At 35.7% G+C, this 18,808-nt stretch overlaps 2 protein-coding genes and 1 pseudogene across 2 annotated transcripts; 2 read left to right on the forward strand and 1 right to left on the reverse strand.

Moving 5' to 3' along the window:
* Positions 1-4,715: 4,715 nt before the first annotated feature.
* LOC105801281 (uncharacterized) lies at positions 4,716-5,706 on the reverse strand (annotated as a pseudogene).
* A 1,955-nt stretch (positions 5,707-7,661) lies between these two features.
* On the forward strand, positions 7,662-11,027 carry LOC105761185 (uncharacterized). The gene is made up of 3 exons (XM_012578928.2): positions 7,662-8,206; positions 8,745-8,867; positions 9,054-11,027. The coding sequence occupies exons 1-3, from the start codon at positions 7,853-7,855 to the stop codon at positions 10,602-10,604; spliced, it is 2,028 nt and encodes a 675-aa protein (XP_012434382.1). The 5' UTR covers positions 7,662-7,852; the 3' UTR covers positions 10,605-11,027.
* A 2,381-nt stretch (positions 11,028-13,408) lies between these two features.
* On the forward strand, positions 13,409-16,609 carry LOC105801280 (uncharacterized). The gene is made up of 5 exons (XM_012632599.2): positions 13,409-14,770; positions 14,960-15,308; positions 15,462-15,634; positions 16,107-16,245; positions 16,290-16,609. The coding sequence occupies exons 1-5, from the start codon at positions 13,409-13,411 to the stop codon at positions 16,607-16,609; spliced, it is 2,343 nt and encodes a 780-aa protein (XP_012488053.2).
* The last annotated feature ends 2,199 nt before the right edge of the window (positions 16,610-18,808 follow it).

The raw sequence follows: 18,808 nt of genomic DNA on the forward strand, positions 1-18,808 counted from the left end.
TAAAACAGTCTTTATTGGAGATAAGAGATCCATCAATCAAACAGAGGAAGAAAGTTCTACCGTTGAAACAACTACCGAGAGTACAATGACTCAAGGGGCAGAGGCGTCTTACCTTTCTTTTCAGCTGACATCTCACAAGCTAAATGGCAAGAATTATCTGGAATGGTCGCAGTCCGTAAAATTAGCAATTGATCGGCATGGCAAGCTATGTCATTTAACTGGAGAAGTCAAGCAACCACAGGTGGGCAATCCAAAGATGAGCAAGTGGAGGTAAGAAAATTCTAAAATAATTGCATGACTTATTAATTCCATGGAAGCATCCGTAGGTAAACCTTTTCTTTTTCTCCCGACTACTAAAGATGTTTGGGACGCTGTAAAAGACACATATTCAAATTTAGAAAACGCTTCACAGATCTTTGAGTTAAAAATAAAACTTCTGGAAAGCTAGGCAATGGGAAAATGAAGTTACTTTTTATTATAATGAGATGATGTCTCTTTGGCAAAAACTTGATCAGTGTTATAATGATGAATGAGAGTGTCCCAGAGATGGTGTAAAAGCTATGAAAAAAGAAGAGAATGAACGCGCTTATTTGTTTCTGGCTGTTTAAATAAAGAATTTGATGAAGTGAGATCTTGGATCTTAGGGAAAAAATCGCTTCCAAAACTTCGTGAGATTTTTTTTGAGGTTAGAAGAGAGGAGACAATAGGAAAAGTAATGTTAAAGCTAGGGTTTGAAGCTAATGATGATAATTCTGCTCTTGTAACTATTAAAAATAATGATGATAGTGAAAAAAGGAAAAAACCTTGGTGCGATCACTGCAAAAAATATTGGTACACTCAAGAAACGTGTTGGAAGCTCTATGGGAAACTAACGAATGGAAGAAAAAAGAGTGGCAATGGTCGTGGTTCACAATCAGGGGATAACAAAGCTTTCCAAATAACTAATGAAAATTATGAGGGCCAAAGTTCTCTGAGAGGGTCTCCATTCACTAAAGAACAATTAGAGCATCTACACAAGCTTTTTCAATCACCATAGTTTCAGATGAATTCTTCTATTCCTAACTCATCCAATAATCCTTCTTCCTCTTTTGCCCAATCAGGTACTGATTTTTCTATTTTTTTCAGTGTCAAACCTTGTAAAACAAACATGTAGATCGTTGATCCTGGAGCTAGTGATCACATCACTAGTAGTCATTTTCTTTTTTCACACCTTATATAGGAAACAAAAATATCAAAGTAGTAGATGGGTCGTTCTCGGTAATAGCTGGAAAAGGCACTGTTAAAATTTCGTCTTCCTTGGTTTTACATGATGTCTTACATGTGCCAAATCTAGTTTGTAATCTCATATCGGTTAGTAAATTATCCCAGTCCTCGAATTGTCATGTTATATTTGACTCCTCTATGTGTAAATTTCAGGACATGGTCTCAGGGAGGATGATTGACAATGCTAAAGAATTTGGTGGAATTTACTTTCTTGACGACGACCATCTAAGTCAACTAACAACTACTTTATGTTTAAATTCTGTTTCTGATTTTGATAAGGTTATGATTTGGCATTATAGGCTTGGACATCCTAATTTTCACTATTTAAGATATTTGTTACCTAATCTATTTAAAAATAAAAGTCTTTCATATCACTGTGAATTTTGTGAATTGGCTAAACATCATCGGTCATTCTTTCCACCTCAAAAATATAAAGCCTCCAAACATTTTTCGTTAATTCATAGTGATGTTTGGGGACCTTCAAGAGTCTCAACTTTTTTAGGAAAATGTTGGTTTGTCACATTTATTGATGATCATACTCATATTTGTTGGGTGTTTTTATTAAAAGATAAGTCTGAATTTAAAAATGTGTTTCAGTCTTTTTTATGCTATGGTGAAAACACAATTTGGTGTGAAAATAGAAGTATTTCGGAGTGACAATTGTGGGGAATTTTTTAGTGACCAATTAGATGGTTTCTTAATGAAACATAGAATAGTCCACCAAAGTTCTTGTACAAATACACCACAACAAAATGGTATTGCAGAAAGAAAATACCGACATCTTTTGGAAGTAATTAGAGCCTTGATGTTCACTAGTCAAGTACCACGTTATCTTTGGGACGAAGCCTTGTTAACAGCTACATATCTTATTAATAGAATGCCAGTAAAACTCTAAACTATAGAACTCATTTTCTCCTTTTTAAAGATAACTTTCCTAACTTTAAATTGATCACAAATTTATCCATCCGAGTTTTTGGGTGTAGTGTTTTTGTTCATATTCACAACCAAGGTAAACTAGATCCTAGAGCAAAAAAATGTGTCTTTGTTAGCTATGCTTCTAATAAAAAGGGTTATAAATGTTATGATCCAATTGATAGGAAGATTATAGTTACCATGGATGTCACATTTGTTGAAACGCAATCTTATTTTGATTATAATCTTCAGGGAGGGAATTATAGTAAGGAAGATTCTATAATTGATAAAGAAAATACTAGGAATATACAACATAGGGATTCTAATAATGGGGAAGGAGAATTTATGATTAACACAGAAATTAATGATGTTAATGTTGTTAATAAAAAGGAGTATGAAGGTGTAGAGTCTGATCATGAGAATAAAGAACAAACAAAGGAGTTAATTGTTTACTCAAGAAGAAATCGAAATCAAGAAAGTGGAATCCATCAGATTCATCACCAAGAATCAAACCTGCAAGATCTTGTCAAAAGTCCAAGTAAAGCTCATAATCCTGCCAATGAATTTTTTAATTTAGATATTCCAATTGCTAAAAGAAAATGTGTTAGAAATATTGCCAAATATCCCATGTCTAACTTTGTATCCTATAAAGCCTTATTTTCGACATTCTCAGCCTTTGTTTCGTGCCTCAATACTGTGAAAATACCCAAAAATGTGAAAGATGATTTATCTTGAGTGGAAGGAGGCTATTTTAGAGGAGATGCGCGCTCTTGAAAAAACAGGTACACGGGAAATAATGGAATTACCTGTAGGAAAAAAACAGTAGGCTGTAAATGGGTGTTCACAACCAAATTTAAACCAGATAGATCTTTAGATAGATACAAAGCCCGATTGATGGCTAAAGGGTACACTCAAACATACGAGATAGATTATCTTGAAACATTTGCTCCAGTAGCCAAATTAAACACCGTTAGAGTTCTTTTATCAATCGTTGTTAATCTTGATTGGTCTTTATAGCAGCTAGATGTGAAAAATTCTTTCCTAAATGGGAAACTTGAAGAAGAAGTTTACATATGGATCCTCCTTCAAGTTTTGAAGAAAACTTTGGAACTCGAGTATGTAAACTCGAGAAATCTTTGTATGGTCTAAAGCAGTCTCTTCGAGCTTGGTTTGAATGGTTCACTCAAGTTGTTAAAAAATAAGGTTACTCACAAGGGTAAGCTGATCACACAATGTTCTATTGACATTCACAAAAAGGTAGAATAGCAGTTATTGTAGTTTATGTCGATGATATCATTCTTACAAAAGATGATGTGGATAAAATAAGGCGTCTCAAGGAGCATCTAGTATTGGAGTTTGAGATTAAAGACTTAGGTCCTTTGAAATACTTTCTTGGAATGGAAGTTGCTCGATCAAAGAAGGGTCTTGTGGTCTCTCAAAAAAAATATGTGATTGATATTTTAAAAAAGGCTCCCAGTTGACACATCAATTGATCCAAATGTAAAATTCATAAATAAAGAATGTCGATTAGTTGATAAAGGGAAGTACCAAAGATTAGTTGATAAGTTAATTTACTTATCACATACAAGGCCAGACATAGCTTTTGCAGTGAGCTTAGTGAGTCAATCTATGCACTCCCCAATGGAGGAACATGAAGAAGCAGTGTTTTGGATTCTAAGATACTTGAAGAGTTCACTTGGAAAGGGCTTATTCTTCAAGAAATCTGAACAAAAAAGAATTAAAGCTTATATGGATGAAGATTGGGCAGGCTCAATAACAAATAGAATATCTACATCAGGATATTGTAAATTTGTTTGGGGAAGCCTTGTGACTTGGTGAAGTAAAAAACAAAGTGTTGTAGCAAGAAGTAGTGCAAAGGCTGAGTTTAGATCAATGGCTCAAGGAATTTGTGAAATGATGTGGTTAAAAAGAATTATGGAAGAGCTAAGGAAACCAATAACTTCACCAATGAAGTTGTACTGTGATAGCAAAGCTGTTATTAGTATTGCTCACAACCCAGTCTAGCATGACAAAACTAAACATGTTGAGATTGATAGATACTTTATCAAGGAGAAGGTTGAAGAAGGCCAAGTATGCATGTCGTTTGTTCCTTCAAAACAACAGATTGTTGACATACTCGCCAAAGGGCTCTCTAAGACAATCTTTGATTTTCTTGTAAGTAAGTTGAGCATGATTGATATATATGCACCAACTTGAGGGAGGGTGTTGAAATATGTATATATTTTAAATTTATTTAGGTAGATAAATCTTATTTAGGTAGATAAGTTTTATTCATATTCTAGAAATATTTTATTTTATCTTTTAGTAGTTTATTAGAATCAGGGAATTATTTTCGCTTATGTTTTAGTAGTTGATTAGAATAAGGGAATTATCTTCCCAATTAGGATTAGGACTCTTTTCTCTATTTAAGTTCAATTCTTTAGTGAATAAAACATAGAACAGTTTTATTAAAATTTCTCTTAATTAAGAACTTTCAGTATATACAACACCAAATCTTGAATCGGTCTGCTGTAATTCCTCTAAGCAATATCAGGATTTCCAGTGCATCTAGCAAAACATCCTGGAAGATCTTGGTCCATTTCGAACTGCATCGAAACTCGTTGTGGAAGGTATTGCTCTATGCTTTCTAGTCCAACAAGCTCATTCACCCTCAAACATCTAGCAAATGAATGAATATCTTCATTTAAATGAGTATCATCACCATAAAACTTTGGCACAGACCATCCGTTAATTGCTATAGCATAAGGCCGCCATTGAAAACTTTTCCCTACAGAGTTTATGGGTAACTTTATATCACTAACATTCACCTTAAGCCTATGCCATCTTGCTATCCTTGGCTCATCATATGATATTGAGTTAGGCATTGGCCTTGACCCCAGGAACCTTTCCCAAACCCAAACTAGCACTAACTGAAATGGTATATAAACATTAACCAACTCATTAGTTTGCACCATAAGTGAGCAAAAGATTCGATCCTTAAACCAACACAAGCCCCTATAAATTCTAGATAAAACTGCTGGTGCAAGAGCAACCCGGTTACCTCTAGCTAAATGAATTGCGATAGGAAAAACATGCCTCCCCACATAATGAATTGAAGTAGATGTCACAAAAACAAAGTTGGATAACCATAAAGAAAGGAATGCTTCATGTTCTAGCTTATGTCCAGTTCCCATGAAATAGTCCATCCAATCTTTAGGCGAAGCAAACATGCATCTCCCTCTTGCAGCCTCTTTGCGCCCTTTAATTAGCTTCTCTTCAACTTCAACCGGTTGTTTAGTCTTTAAAGGGCTTCAAACAGATTCACCAAGAACAGAAAAGCCCCAGCAGACCATAACATATTCCAAAGTTATGGTCGCTTCACCCCATGGAAAAACAAAAGTATGTCTCAAGACACCATTTTTCAACAATACCAAGAACAAGTTCCTTGTGTTGTTTGATATGATACCTGGAACTCGGGATTGCCTTGTAAATACCAACTTGTTCCCATAAAGCTTGATACTTGCCGTGCATGTTATGAACCCATGTTTCCCACTTCTGTGTTGGACGTTTCCAGCCTTTGAACAACACCTTTTTCAGACAAGTCCTTGAGGTCATAAATGAAGGGTTTTGGGGAAAGACAATGTTGAGGAAGCTCAGAAACTTTCCCATTGCTTGAAGTGTCGGTGGGTTTTAGAAAATGGGCTTTTCTTATTGTAATGTGTCCACCATTTGGTGAAACCATATGCTCTTCCCTCTCTTCAACAATGGTGTCTGGTGGTGGTGGTGAATGAATCTCCATTGTTTAGTGTTGAAAATTTTCAAAAAAGAAAAGAAAAATCACATTTTGAGGCTGCTTTTGATCTTTAGGAACTTGAAAGTGTAGAAGTTTATGGGGAAAATGAGCATATTTCCATTTTTGTTAACATGCACCTGCATAGAATCAGAACTCAGAAAGGACGATACGGACAGTTAAATAAAACTAGAGAGAATGATTTGTGCTAGCCGCGTGTCCATGATGGCCGTAAATGAATTTTTTTTATGTGTTAGAATTTAATTTAAACAATAAAAATATTTTAATTTAAATTTAATTTAAAATATATATTTAATATTTAATCAATATATGAACCGTAAAATTAAAAATTTGAAATTGGATCATGATGCATGATTCATGACAAATAAGAAAATTAAGAAAGTAATATATTTTTTACATTTAATTAATACAAGTTAGTTGCACTTATATTATTATTATTTTGTTACCATTTTGCTATTATATTATTACTATTCTTTTGTTATTATTTAGATAGTATAATATAAAGATTTTAATGTATTTTTAATTATTATAGAAACATTTATTTTAATACTTTTAGTGTATTTGATGTATTATATTTTTAAAATTTATTTTTATATAAAAATAATCTAAAAATTTTTAATACGTGCGAATCAAGTCAGGATCGGGTTTAACATTTTTAATCTGGATTGGGTTTAGACATAATTTTAGGTTCATTTTTCGAGTAAGACTTAGGCCTAAAATTTTGCTTAAATCTTGGCTAAACTTGATTCATCCCATGACCAGGTCTAAACACCATCATCATTTAAATGATAAGGTATATTACATTTTTTCAATTAAGTTGATGTTTAGTAACGCGTGACGCAATTTAAGTAAAAGTTTTATAATAACTATAAATAATTAAAAATTGAGTAATTATTCAATATAGAGGTTTTTAGATTTTACAGGTAAGTTGAGGTGTGACTAGTGTCGATTTATTTATATAATTTTTTAAAAAATTTTAAAACACTTTATAATATATTTGTATAATGTCTCTTCCTAACCCTTAAATAAGAAGATAATGCATTTCAACATACTTGAATTCACGTCCTCTTACACTAACAACAATATTGTAATTTTAAAATTTTAATATCAAATTTATGTAGCTAATGAACCTTATACTAAAAAAAAGCCATAATCTGCCAAAATTTTTCCCTAAATATTAAATATTGACCAACCATCTAAAATAAGATAGTTTAATTCCTCTATTTAAAAAGTATATATCTACAACGTCTCTCTCAATCCATTACGTTAATATTAAATGTGATAGCGTTTATTTCACCAAACATCCCTATATTACAGGTTTAATTTTAAATTAGTCTTTAAATTTTAAAATGTTCAAATTAAATCCTCAAACTAAAGTATTGTTCTAATACGATCCTTTCGATGTTAAATGTCAGCTTAGATCTGAAAGATTCTTTTTTTTTTTCAAACATACATGTTGAAATAATTTTAGTTTTAAGGATTTAATTTGAATGTTTTAAAACTTAGAAAGCTAATTTAAAATTTAATCCAAAATTAAAATATAATATGATATGACAATGTAGCCAAGTTGAGCCGACGTTACGTCGTCGTATCGTGCTCCGAATTCCCATGAGACGTTTTGAGTGTATAAAAATTCGGTATTCCTATGCACGCAGCACATATGATATCCGTTAAGAGGAAAAAGAAAAACATAGACACGCTCCCTCTCAGCTCAGCTTTCTCTCTTTTATTTTTCCCACTCAATATTTACACAGTTCACTAAATTTACAAAATCATCGTTATTGTTGCATTGGGTTGTTTTCATTTTCTTGAAAAAGTTGAAGGAAAAGTTGGGTTTTGTTGTTTTGGAATGTTGATGGAAGAGGGATGAAGAATATGATGAGGGAAGCTAGTTTACAAGCGATGTTTTCGGGTATGAATCCAAGGGACGTGAATCTCAAGCCGAAGACGAAGCAAAGAACGCGGAACAGGAGGTGCAGGTCGGTGGTAGGGAGGCGGAGCAGGCCGCAAACGCCGTTGTTTAAATGGAACATGGAAGAGGACGGCGGCGGAGTTGAGGAGGAGCTCGAGGATAAAGAGGCTAGTGGTGAGGGAAGACGGAGGAAAGGGACTTCGACAGTGTCTGCGAGGAAACTTGCAGCTGGATTGTGGAGGTTGCAGTTGCCGGAGACGGCGATTCCTGGTGGCGGAGAGAGGAAGAGGGGTCAGTTGGGAATCAAAGTGAGATTTTTAACCTTTTTGCGGCTCCAAGATCTATGCTTTAATGGTTTTTTTTTCTTGTTTATAGCCTTCTGTTATAATAATAACAATGTAATTTGATCGAAAGTATGTTTTATGATTTTTCTTTTTCTTATGTTTTATGATTTCTCTTTTTCTTGCTAAAATTGTTTAATTGGTTACTTATATTTGATGCTGATCTTTACAATCCCATCATTGTTCATTGTTTTATTATTGATCTTCAAAATGCCTTGGATTATGCTTGAATGTCAAAGAAAATGAAGCTTCCATTACTTGCTTTTTTGACGCATTTTATGGATATTTTCTTGATAAAGGGATACACCGTCCATTGGTATTTACAATCTGCTTGATTCTCAATGAATACAGTTTGATAGTTTGTTTAAATCGCTTCTGATAGTTATGCTTTTGGCTCTGTTTTTATTGTTAGTTACTTCTTTTCTTTCTTGCATTTTCATTGATTAGATGTAATTTGATTCATGTTTGAACATTTTTTAGTTCATTATGTCTTAATTTCCTGCAGGGCGGTAACGATTTTACGGGTGTCCCGGTACTTCACGAGGATGAAATTCATGGTTCAACAGCAAAGGATCTGTTACGGAGCCCGGCTTCAGTCTTTGGCACAGAAAATGGTCTCCTGCACAAGGTATGCCTGCTTCTATGAGCTCCTTACCCAAATCTTGAACTTTTGAACTGAACAATATGTGAAAACATCGAATGCATACGAAACGAAGCCTTTTTCATCTCGGTCATGTTGCACATTTGATGGTTTCTGGAAGTGGAATTTGTTATTTACTCTTCTGACCTTAAGCTGTTTCTTTTTCCATTTAAGATTGAGTCTTCAATCCCATATTTGAACTCTGCGATGGAGGGAGCGACAAAGTGGGATCCTGTCTGCTTGAAACCAACAAATGAGGTGCGGCAAACTTACAGCCGTATGAAGCATATTGACCAACGAGTAACTGCAGTATCAACTGTTTCTGCCCTTGAAGCTGAATTAGAGCAGGCTCGAGTTCGCACTGATGAGCTTGAGACTGAATGCCGGTCCTCAAAGAAGAAACTCGAGCACTTGTTGAGGAAAGTTAGTGAGGAAAGGGCTGAGTGGAGGAGCAGAGAGCATGAAAAAATACGTGTGTTTGTTGATGATGTCAAAGCTAACTTGAATCGAGAAAAAAAGAATCGCCAGAGGCTCGAAATTGTTAATTCCAAATTGGTGAATGAGCTGGCTGCTGCCAAGTTATCGGCCAAGCAATATATGCAGAACTACGAAAAAGAAAGAAAGTCCAGAGAACTAATTGAAGAAGTATGTGACGAGCTTTGTAAGGAAATTGGAGAAGACAAGGCTGAAGTGGAAGCACTAAGGAGATATTCCATGAAGCTTCGAAAGGTAGTCGATGAGGAAAGAAAGATGCTGCAGATGGTTGAAGTCTGGCGTGAAGAACGTGTTCAGATGAAACTCATCGATGCGAAGGTAGCGCTCGAAAAGAGGTATTCACAGATGAACAAGCTTGTAGCAGATTTGGAGAATTTTCTAAGGTCAAGGACCGAAACTCGGGATGCGAATGACATGAGAGAAGCAGAATCGCTTAGACAGGGTGCTGCCTCGGTTAATGTCCAAGAAATTAAGGAATTCACATATGAGCCCCAAAACCCGGATGACATTTTTGCTGTTTTTGAAGAGGTAGCTTCAGCTGAAGCCACTGAAACGGATATCGAACCCTGTGTCGCATACAGTACTGCTAGCTATGCCTCAGAAATTCAAATGGCGAGTCCTCGAATGAGTATGATAAAAAAAGGCAGCATTCTGAGACATTCAAATGCAAATGTTGAGATAGAAGAAGACGAAAGTGGGTGGGAAACTGTCAGCGATGTCGAGTACCAGAGCTCGAGTTATTCACAACAAGGGAGTACTGCATCTGTAAACAAGAATCCTTGGCACAGCTATTTCTCGGGTAGTGGAACTGAATGGGAAGATAATACATGTCGGGATACCCCAACCACGGAATTTAGCGAAGTTTGTTCTTTGCCTGCTAGACAGTTTAAGAAGGTGTCATCCATGGCAAAGCTTTGGAGATCATGTCCAAACAATGGAGAAAAATACAAGACAATCTCGGTAGAAGGAACAAACTGCAGGCCTTCAACCGGAAGGAAGTCTAATTGGAGTATTATGTCCCTGGATAAATGGTCCGTTAAAGGTGGTTTCAGTCCCTCGGAAATGTTGGGACAATGGAGTTCACCAGACTCTACTCATCCACCAGTAACGAAAAGGTGCAGCGAATGGTCTTGCAGTGCACAGCCAACTAGTTTGAAGGAAAAACTTTTGGAGGCAAGAACGGAAACACAGAAGGTCCAGTTACGACATGTTCTTAAAGAGGAGATTTAGAAGCAGAAGGTGATCGCCAACCAGCTTAGCTTAATCGCCGCGGTAGCCGGCTGTCCCCAACCAAAACAAGTAGCAATATAGTTACCAGACATCATATTTCCATCATGGATTCTATTGATTCTTTTCGTTATCCGATATGCTGATAAATTTGGGACAATGCTGCTGATGAAACAGTTGGATCATCATCTCCTTTTCATCTGCTATGGTTCTGCTTGGGGGGCCGTAGCCATTCCCTTTGTAACTAAGGAAAGCAGTGTCCTCCATTTGTACTGTATCCCAAGGATATCAAGGAATACAGGTTCACGGTAACTGAAATGAGAAGACTTTCCATTGTAGTTTTTTACTTTTTTTGTATTTTTGCTGTAAGAGACGCCTCATTTGATTCAAGGTAAATTACAAGTATCTGTGTTTCTCTAAAGCCAATGATGGATTTCTTTTATATAGACTAAATCAAAGAATCGTGCACGTATGAAACTTTTATTATCGATGAACTTAAAATATAACTATTATTTATTTTCTCTTTCACAAACTTCATTCATTATGATGCAAAACTTAAAATCTCCAATATCTTTTAACCTTATTTGTCAAAACTCTTTTCCAACAATCTTCATTGTAATTTTAAACTATTCTCTTTTTTTAACAATAAATAACATTTTATTATTTTAAATTATTTCTTATTTCAACCAGGATTAATTGTATTACGAGACAACGAAAATCCACACACGTAAAGAAAAAAAGAAGTGATCAACAAAAGATGACATATATAATTATTCTATTTTATAGTTGAAAATAACGAATAAAAACCTTCTGTCACCTCATTATGCCTCTTATTCTGCCCACTGCCCACCAATAACCTTTTTTTATGTCTCTTTCCTTATTTTTTTCTTTTAAAAAAGACATACTACTAATTATTTTGCTGGTAGCAAAATTCGATTTAATTTGAAAAAAACGAAAAAGAATTTAAATTTTGATTTAATCGAACAAAATTTTTGATTTTTGAGTTAACTTGAATAAATAATTTGAGTTTTGAATTGAAGTCGAGTTGAATTTTACAATTCAATAATTCAAATAATAGATTGGTGTAAATATCCTTTTAATCCCTATCAATTTTGAAAATGAGCAAATTGATCTCTTTCTCAACAAAATTTACAAAAAAATCAAAATAATTTTAAAATTCAAAACATTTATAAAAATTTCAAAATTTATACTTTTCAAAATTATAAAAATTCAAAAATTCTAAAGAATATATAAAGTTAAAATTTTAAATATTTTCTAAAATAATAATTTTGGGATCTAAATAAGTTAATTAATAAATTTATAATACTAAAGTATCTTTTTTTTTCTTGTTATTTGGCTTTGAAAAAGTTTTTAAATATATATAGTTTCAAATTTATGTTCCTGTAAATAAGATCAGCCAAAGAGGATCGTAATTGTTTTATTCATTAATAAAGCATACAAAAAACCACTTAATAATAAAAAAAACCCTAAATCCCTCTCTACCCCCAAGAGTGCTTTGCTAAAAATCCTGGAGAAGGCAACAATTGTTGTGGCTTGGGATGGAGGAGAGCGGTGGTGACGGTCGAGAGGGGGGGAGGAGATTTCGCTCCTCGCAGAAGAATTAGTTATGCTATCAATAAAGAGATCTAGGGTTGTGCCAAGTTCTAAACTACATTGATAAGTACGGTTTGGACTGAGAGACTCTATAATCCAGAAAGTTTAAAGGCTCATATGAAAGGCATCTGGAAGACTAAGAAAAAGTTTGTGATCCAGGTGGTGGGTCAAAATCTATTCACAATAGCCTTTGAGTTAGCGGATGATTTGCGGTTGATTTTGGAGGGGAGGCCTTAGATTTTTCGCAAAAGTGTTATTCTATTTGATAGATTAAATCAGCCGATGGATAGAGATCAAATTAGGCTTACTTTATCACCGTTTGGGATGAAAATTGATCCTAATTTTCCAGAATTTGATAAGAAAGATTTATTGCATGCAATTGGTGCCTCGTTTGGTGGGGTTCTCAGATCTGAAATTAATGAAGATTTTTGTCGGCTCAGAGTTAACTTGGACGTCCAAAGACCACTCCGAAGAGGTATTTTTGTTTCTATGGATGCTGTTAATAAAGTGTGGGTCCCTTTTAAGTATGAAAATTTGCCAATGTTTTGCTTTGGATGTGGGAGAATGGGACATGGGCTGAGCAATTGTATCTAGTTACCACCTGAAAAAAAAAGCCAAATCAGTGAGAATCCTCATTTCTCGATAGCTTTAAAAGCAGAATCAAAGCTATTAGGAAAAGAAATTAAATTTAACACTTTGATAAAAAAGGTGGGAGTCCAATGTTCGTACACTGGAGGAGAAAATGTGACGCAAAAGAGTACAGTATGGTGTGTAGGTGCCAATGCAAAGGTGGAAGGGTCTCAAGATAATGGTGAATTGCTGGGTGAGGAGATGACTGAGAAGGAGGATGGGTTGTTGGGGAACAAAGAAGCTGAGGAGGCGGAGACTTGTTTCAGGCAAAAGAGTCGCATTCAATATAAGGATAAGACAAACTGGGAAAGAATTCAATCAGGTGTCAATATCATGACTGAAGAAGTTGAAAATAATGTGCGGAAGAGGAAGTCTTTTGGTTCAGATCTTACATGTAGTCATGAAGAAAATGCTGATAGAGTTGGAATCAAAAGATTGAAACATGATGATTCAATCGAGTGGGATAAAGGCTTTTCGGAAGAGAAGGTAGACAACTATGAGCAACCTGATTTTCAGGGTTTTTTGAAAGCGACGGCTGCCAATAGGCAAGCCGACCGGATGCAATGAAAATTTTAAGTTGGAATGTTCGTGGTTTGGGGAGTCCACGAGCTAGGCGGAGGCTGCGTTACTCTTTAAAGCAGCATAATCCCCAAATGGTCTTCTTGATGGAGACAAAAGTTGATAAACAAAGGATGGAGAGAGTGAGACGTAATTGCGGTTTTTTAAATAGAATTGATATTGAAGCAGACGGTTCAAAAGGAGTCTTATGCTTAGCATGGAAAGGAGAATTGTGTGTTGACTTGCGAAGTTTATCGAGAAATCATATTGATGTTTTGATTACAGAGGAGAATGTTAAGGAACTGTGGAGATTCACAGGGTTCTACGGATATCCTTATGTCAAAAATAAAAGTGAGCCGTGGAATCTATTGAAGAAATTGGGGCAAGTCAAGGGTTTCCCATGGCTGGTTGGGGGTGATTTTAACGAGATAATGTATTCCTTTGAGAAAGTTGGGGGTTTACAAAGAGATGAGAGTAGAATGCAAGCCTTTCGAGAAACACTTGAAGAATGTCAACTAGAGGGCTTGGGATACTCGGGAGTGTGGTTTACTTGGGAAAGGGGTAATTTGCCGGAAACAAATATTAGAGAAAGACTTGACAGGGGATTGATTAATGACAAATTGAGGTCTCTTTTCTCGGCAGGAAGTGTTAAACATTTAACTCATACAATATCCGACCATTGCCCAATTCTTCTTAGCACATGTGGAGATATACTCTTCAAGAGAACTACAAAATTCAAATTCGAGGCATGGTGGCTGATGGAGGAGACGTGCGAGAAAATAATTAGAGAATCTTGGGGGTCAGGAACTGGTACAGTAGTGGAGAAACTTGAAAGATTACGGTTAGATTTAACAGCATGGGCGAGGATGATTAAAAGTGGGCGAGAGGGGCTTAAGGCAAGACTCATGAAGCATCTTGATACGTTAATGGCAAAAGAGAGGACTGGCGACATGTTGGGGGAAATTATTGATACGAAGTTACAGTTAAATATGGAAATTGATAAAGATGAAAGGTATTGGGAACAAAGGGCAAGAGCAAACTGGCTTAAAGTAGGTGATAAGAACCCAGCTTTCTTTCATAGGTTTGCGACATACAGAAAGCGTGTTAACCATATTGCCAAATTAAAAAAAGTTGGATGTGGTGAAGCTAATGCAGCGAGTGAAATTAGTGAGGTAGCTACATCATATTTCCAGAAGTTGTTCACGACAAATGGGATTGGGGATTCATCTTATCTCTTAAAAGGCATCAGGAATAATATTTCGACAGAGATTAATAGTGAATTGATGAAGCCTTTTTCAACAGAAGAAGTGGTTGCAGCTTTAAAAGGAATGGGACCTACAAAAGTACCAGGATATGACCGATTTCCAGTAATTTTTTATCAGTAATTTTGGCCTATCGTCGGTAAGGATATTAATAATTTTTGCTTGGAAGTTTTAAATAATGGTGCAAGTATTGATACCTTTAACCAAACGGATATAGTGTTGATTCCAAAAACCCCAAATCCTATTACTATAGTTAACTTTAGACCCATTAGCTTGTGCTCGGTTATCTATAAGATAGTTGCAAAAGCAATTGTTAATCGACTCCAAGGAGTAATCGAAAATTGTATTGATGCTGCTCAGAGTGCATTTGTTCCGGGAAGGTTAATAACCGACAATGTATTAGTTTCTTATGAGATCTTGCATACTTTTAGACAGAAGCGTACCGAGAAAAAAGGATATATGGTAGTTAAACTGGACATAAGCAAAGCCTATGATAAAGTTGAATGGGGCTATTTGAAAGAAGTGATGCTATGTATGGGTTTTGCGACTGAATGGGTGGAGCTGGTTATGAGATGTGTTACCTCAACGTCTTTTGCAGTTAATACTAATGGTGAAAGGGGCAGAATCTTTAGACCATCTAGAGGTTTGCGTCAAGGAAATCTACTGAGTCCTTTTCTATTTTTAATATGCAGTGAGGGATTATAAGCCTTGATGAGAATGGCTTCAAAAAGGGGATTGATACGGGGTGCTAAGGCTAGTAGAAGAAGCCCAGAAATATCACATTTGCTTTTTGCAGATGATTGCATTCTATTTGGGGAGGCAACAGAGAAGAGGGCGACTGCGATGAAAGAAATCTTAAAGGAATATGAGAAGTGCTCTGGGCAATGCGTTAATTTTAATAAATCTTCCATATTTTTTAGCACAAATACCTCTGAGGATAAGAAGAAAGAAGTTTCGGCAATACTGGGGGTAAGGGTTTCAATAAATATAGAACGTTATTTGGGGCTTCCGAATGTTGTGGGTAGACGTAAGAAAGAATCCTTTCAGCAATTAAGATAGAAGATTTCCACTAGAATTGATAGTTTACAAGAGTGTTATCCCAAGGGGGGAAGGAAGTCTTTATAAAATCAGTTTTGCAAGCCATCCCAACTTATGCTATGTCGTGTTTTTATTACCGAAGACTATGTGTAGAGATATTGAAAATATCTATGCTAAATTCTGGTGGCAGAAAGCGTATGGTAAAAGTGGTATTCATTGGTGTCAATGGAAGTATTTATGTAGGCCTAAAGAAGAAGGTGGTTTGGGTTTTAGAAATTTGGCCCAATTCAACATATCATTACTGGCCAAACAAGGGTGGCGAATTTGGAATAATCCGAACTCTTTAGTAGCACAAGTTTTAAAAGCAAAATATTTTCCAAATGTTGATTTCTTAAATTCGCAGTTGGGGAATAATGTTTCGTATACTTGGAAAAGTATTTGGGCCACTAAGGGTGTGGTATCGGAGGGAGTAGGCTGGAAGGTGGGCAGCAGCATGAATATTTCTGTTACTGGTGATTATTGGATTCTAGATCTATCGGAAGGTTATCATGTTTGGATTTAAACTTAAACGATACTAGAGTTGCAGATTTTATCGATCCTAGAAACAGAACATGGAACAAGGAGTTAATCGAGTCTACCTTTTCGGAGGACGTTGCTGAGAAGATTCTGAGTATCCCGCTGTCAGAGGTACCTTATGAAGACTTACAAGTCTGGCGTGCTGAGGCGTCGGGCGAATACACAGTGCGCAGTGCCTATAAACTATTACAGGGTAATGAAGATAATCCTAACGCTTATGCGTTACAGGAGGACTACAAGGACTTTTACAGAAAGCTTTGGTTACTGAATATACCCTCTAAGATTAAAATTACAGTGTGGAAAATCTCGTGGAATTTTCTAGCTACATGAGCTAATATGGTAATTAAGAAACTAACGAATACAACTGTGTGCCCCCGTTGTGGTTTAGGTGAAGAGAATACGGATCATCTTTTTCGTAAGTGCCCTGTTTCAGAGTCAGTATGGAGTGAGCTATCATTTCATCAATTTCTACATGATAATCAGAGGGATTTCTCTCAATGGCTTACCTGGGTTTTCTCGAAGAGTTCGAAATCTCAGTGCCGGATCTTCTGCTGCACACTATGGGCTATCTGGGGAGATAGGAATGCTAGGGTTCATAAGAACGGGGGTAAATCTGGAAAAGAAATGGCAAGATATGTTCAGAGTTACATAACAGAGTTAAATGAGGTTGATAAAAGAAGACCAAAAGTTACCATAACTGTCAAAAAATGGAGGAAGCCACCTGACTGGATTGTTAAGATTAACTTCGATGGAGCTTATGACGATAGACAAAATAGATCGGCAGTGGGTATAGTGGCCAGAGATAGAGAGGGTACAGTTCTTCTCTCATGTGAGGAGAATCACCACCGAATATCATCAGCTTTTGAGGCGGAAGCAGTCGCATGTCGGAAAGCTCTCCAACTCGTCATTGACATGAAATGGGAAAGTGTTATTATAGAAGGTGACTCTTTTTCATTTATAAGAAAATGCAAGGTAAAAAGTCCAGATAAATCCTTGGTAAGTGCATATATCCATGATATTCACCAACTACAGCTAAAAATTAAAGAATGCAGATTTGAATATATCCCGAGATCAGCAAATAGCCTTGCACATATCCTAGCAAAAGAAACGCTGAAGAGAAAGATAGGAGTTTACCTGGTCGGAGGGGTCCCTGAAGTGGCGGAAGAACAAGCCGCAAGTGAAAGGGTAAGAGAACCAAATTGAATCGAAAATGGGGAGGAAGGGAGATAAGGAGAATATGAGAGGGCAGAAACAGATTAATTAAAGTCTGCTGGTGGTAGATTGAAATCGTCTTGAAAAAGAAAACGAAGATTTGAAATGAAAAGATGATGGATCTGACACTGATTGGGCAAGTGAACAAGCAACATTAAATGCTTTAGATTTGTTTTGATTTTTACGGTTTCCTAGGAGCTTTAGTTTTTTATGATTTAGTTTCTTTTGAATGGGTCAGGTCCCATGTCTGGTCTTCCTTTTCTTTATTTTTAAAAACTATTTATGTTAGTATGTTTTATTTAATAGAAGCCCAATCTGCAACCTTTTTCAAAAAAAAATTATGTTCCTGTAATAAGATTTTAATTTAACTTAAACAATTTTCCTTAAATCGAAAAAATTCAAATCAAGTTAGAATAATAAAATAGGACTCACCAATTTTATTAACTTGAAATATTTTCACTTAATTTGATACGATCAAATGTTCACCCTAAATAACATTTTGTCTTTAACAATTTTCCTTTTTCCACTAAAAAACGTCCCTGCAATTCTTATTTCTAGAAAATCAACGTGAAAAAAATCAACTTTGTCTTCTATAATACCCAACCCATATCCGTCGCCGGAACATGGTTACAGAGCATTACCAAAATTTACAGATCAAATACAAACATTTCATACAATTTCTAATTCATATTAGAAATTAATTATAGTGAATCACAATGTCCCTTATAAGAGTTCTCGGGGCCCAAAATATGCATTAGAAATAAGTCGGGACTAAACCAGGTACTCAGAGAATTTTTCGCAAAATGTCAAAAATTTTCCTAGATGCAAGGGACACACGCCCGTGTGCTAGGCAGTGTGGATAATTTTGAGTATTCTTTTTCTTAATTTTTAAGATGCAAGGGACACACGACCAAATCATATGCCCATGTGCTAGGCCGTGTGTCACACACGGCTGAGACACACGCCCGTGTGGACGAAAATAGGTCATTTCCCAAGCCAATTTTCTCACCCAATTTTTGGCATCAACCTATCACAATAAATTTCTCATTTACAAACCATATCAAAGCACTCCAAACATACCAAAATCATGTCTTAAACATGACATATTAATGTGCCTTTAGGCACCTCAAGTGACAATTTATTTTTATCGCTACCTAATACTCATATGCATATTCAATCTCCATTTCACTTTCATTCATTCATCCACACACACACACCCCCAATTTATGATACCACATACATATATATATCAAAATGTACCAAACACTAGCCATTCAAATGGCTAATCTCAACAAAACATTTACTTGCCAACATTGG

Source organism: Gossypium raimondii, chromosome 11 (genome assembly GCF_025698545.1).
Source record: "Gossypium raimondii isolate GPD5lz chromosome 11, ASM2569854v1, whole genome shotgun sequence".
Classification (NCBI taxonomy): Eukaryota; Viridiplantae; Streptophyta; class Magnoliopsida; order Malvales; family Malvaceae; genus Gossypium; species Gossypium raimondii.

What these genes read in the sequence shown, in the direction of transcription:
- LOC105761185 (XM_012578928.2), top strand. Translation starts at nt 7,853, where the DNA reads ATGAAGAATATGATGAGGGAAGCTAGTTTACAAGCGATGTTTTCGGGT. An exon ending in GGGGTCAGTTGGGAATCAAA is followed by an intron (nt 8,207 to 8,744) that starts GTGAGATTTTTA and finishes AATTTCCTGCAG; the next exon opens with GGCGGTAACGATTTTACGGG. An exon ending in AAAATGGTCTCCTGCACAAG is followed by an intron (nt 8,868 to 9,053) that starts GTATGCCTGCTT and finishes TTTCCATTTAAG; the next exon opens with ATTGAGTCTTCAATCCCATA.
- LOC105801280 (XM_012632599.2), top strand. Translation starts at nt 13,409, where the DNA reads ATGAAAATTTTAAGTTGGAATGTTCGTGGTTTGGGGAGTCCACGAGCT. An exon ending in CAGGATATGACCGATTTCCA is followed by an intron (nt 14,771 to 14,959) that starts GTAATTTTTTAT and finishes GTTATCTATAAG; the next exon opens with ATAGTTGCAAAAGCAATTGT. An exon ending in AATCTTTAGACCATCTAGAG is followed by an intron (nt 15,309 to 15,461) that starts GTTTGCGTCAAG and finishes TGCTTTTTGCAG; the next exon opens with ATGATTGCATTCTATTTGGG.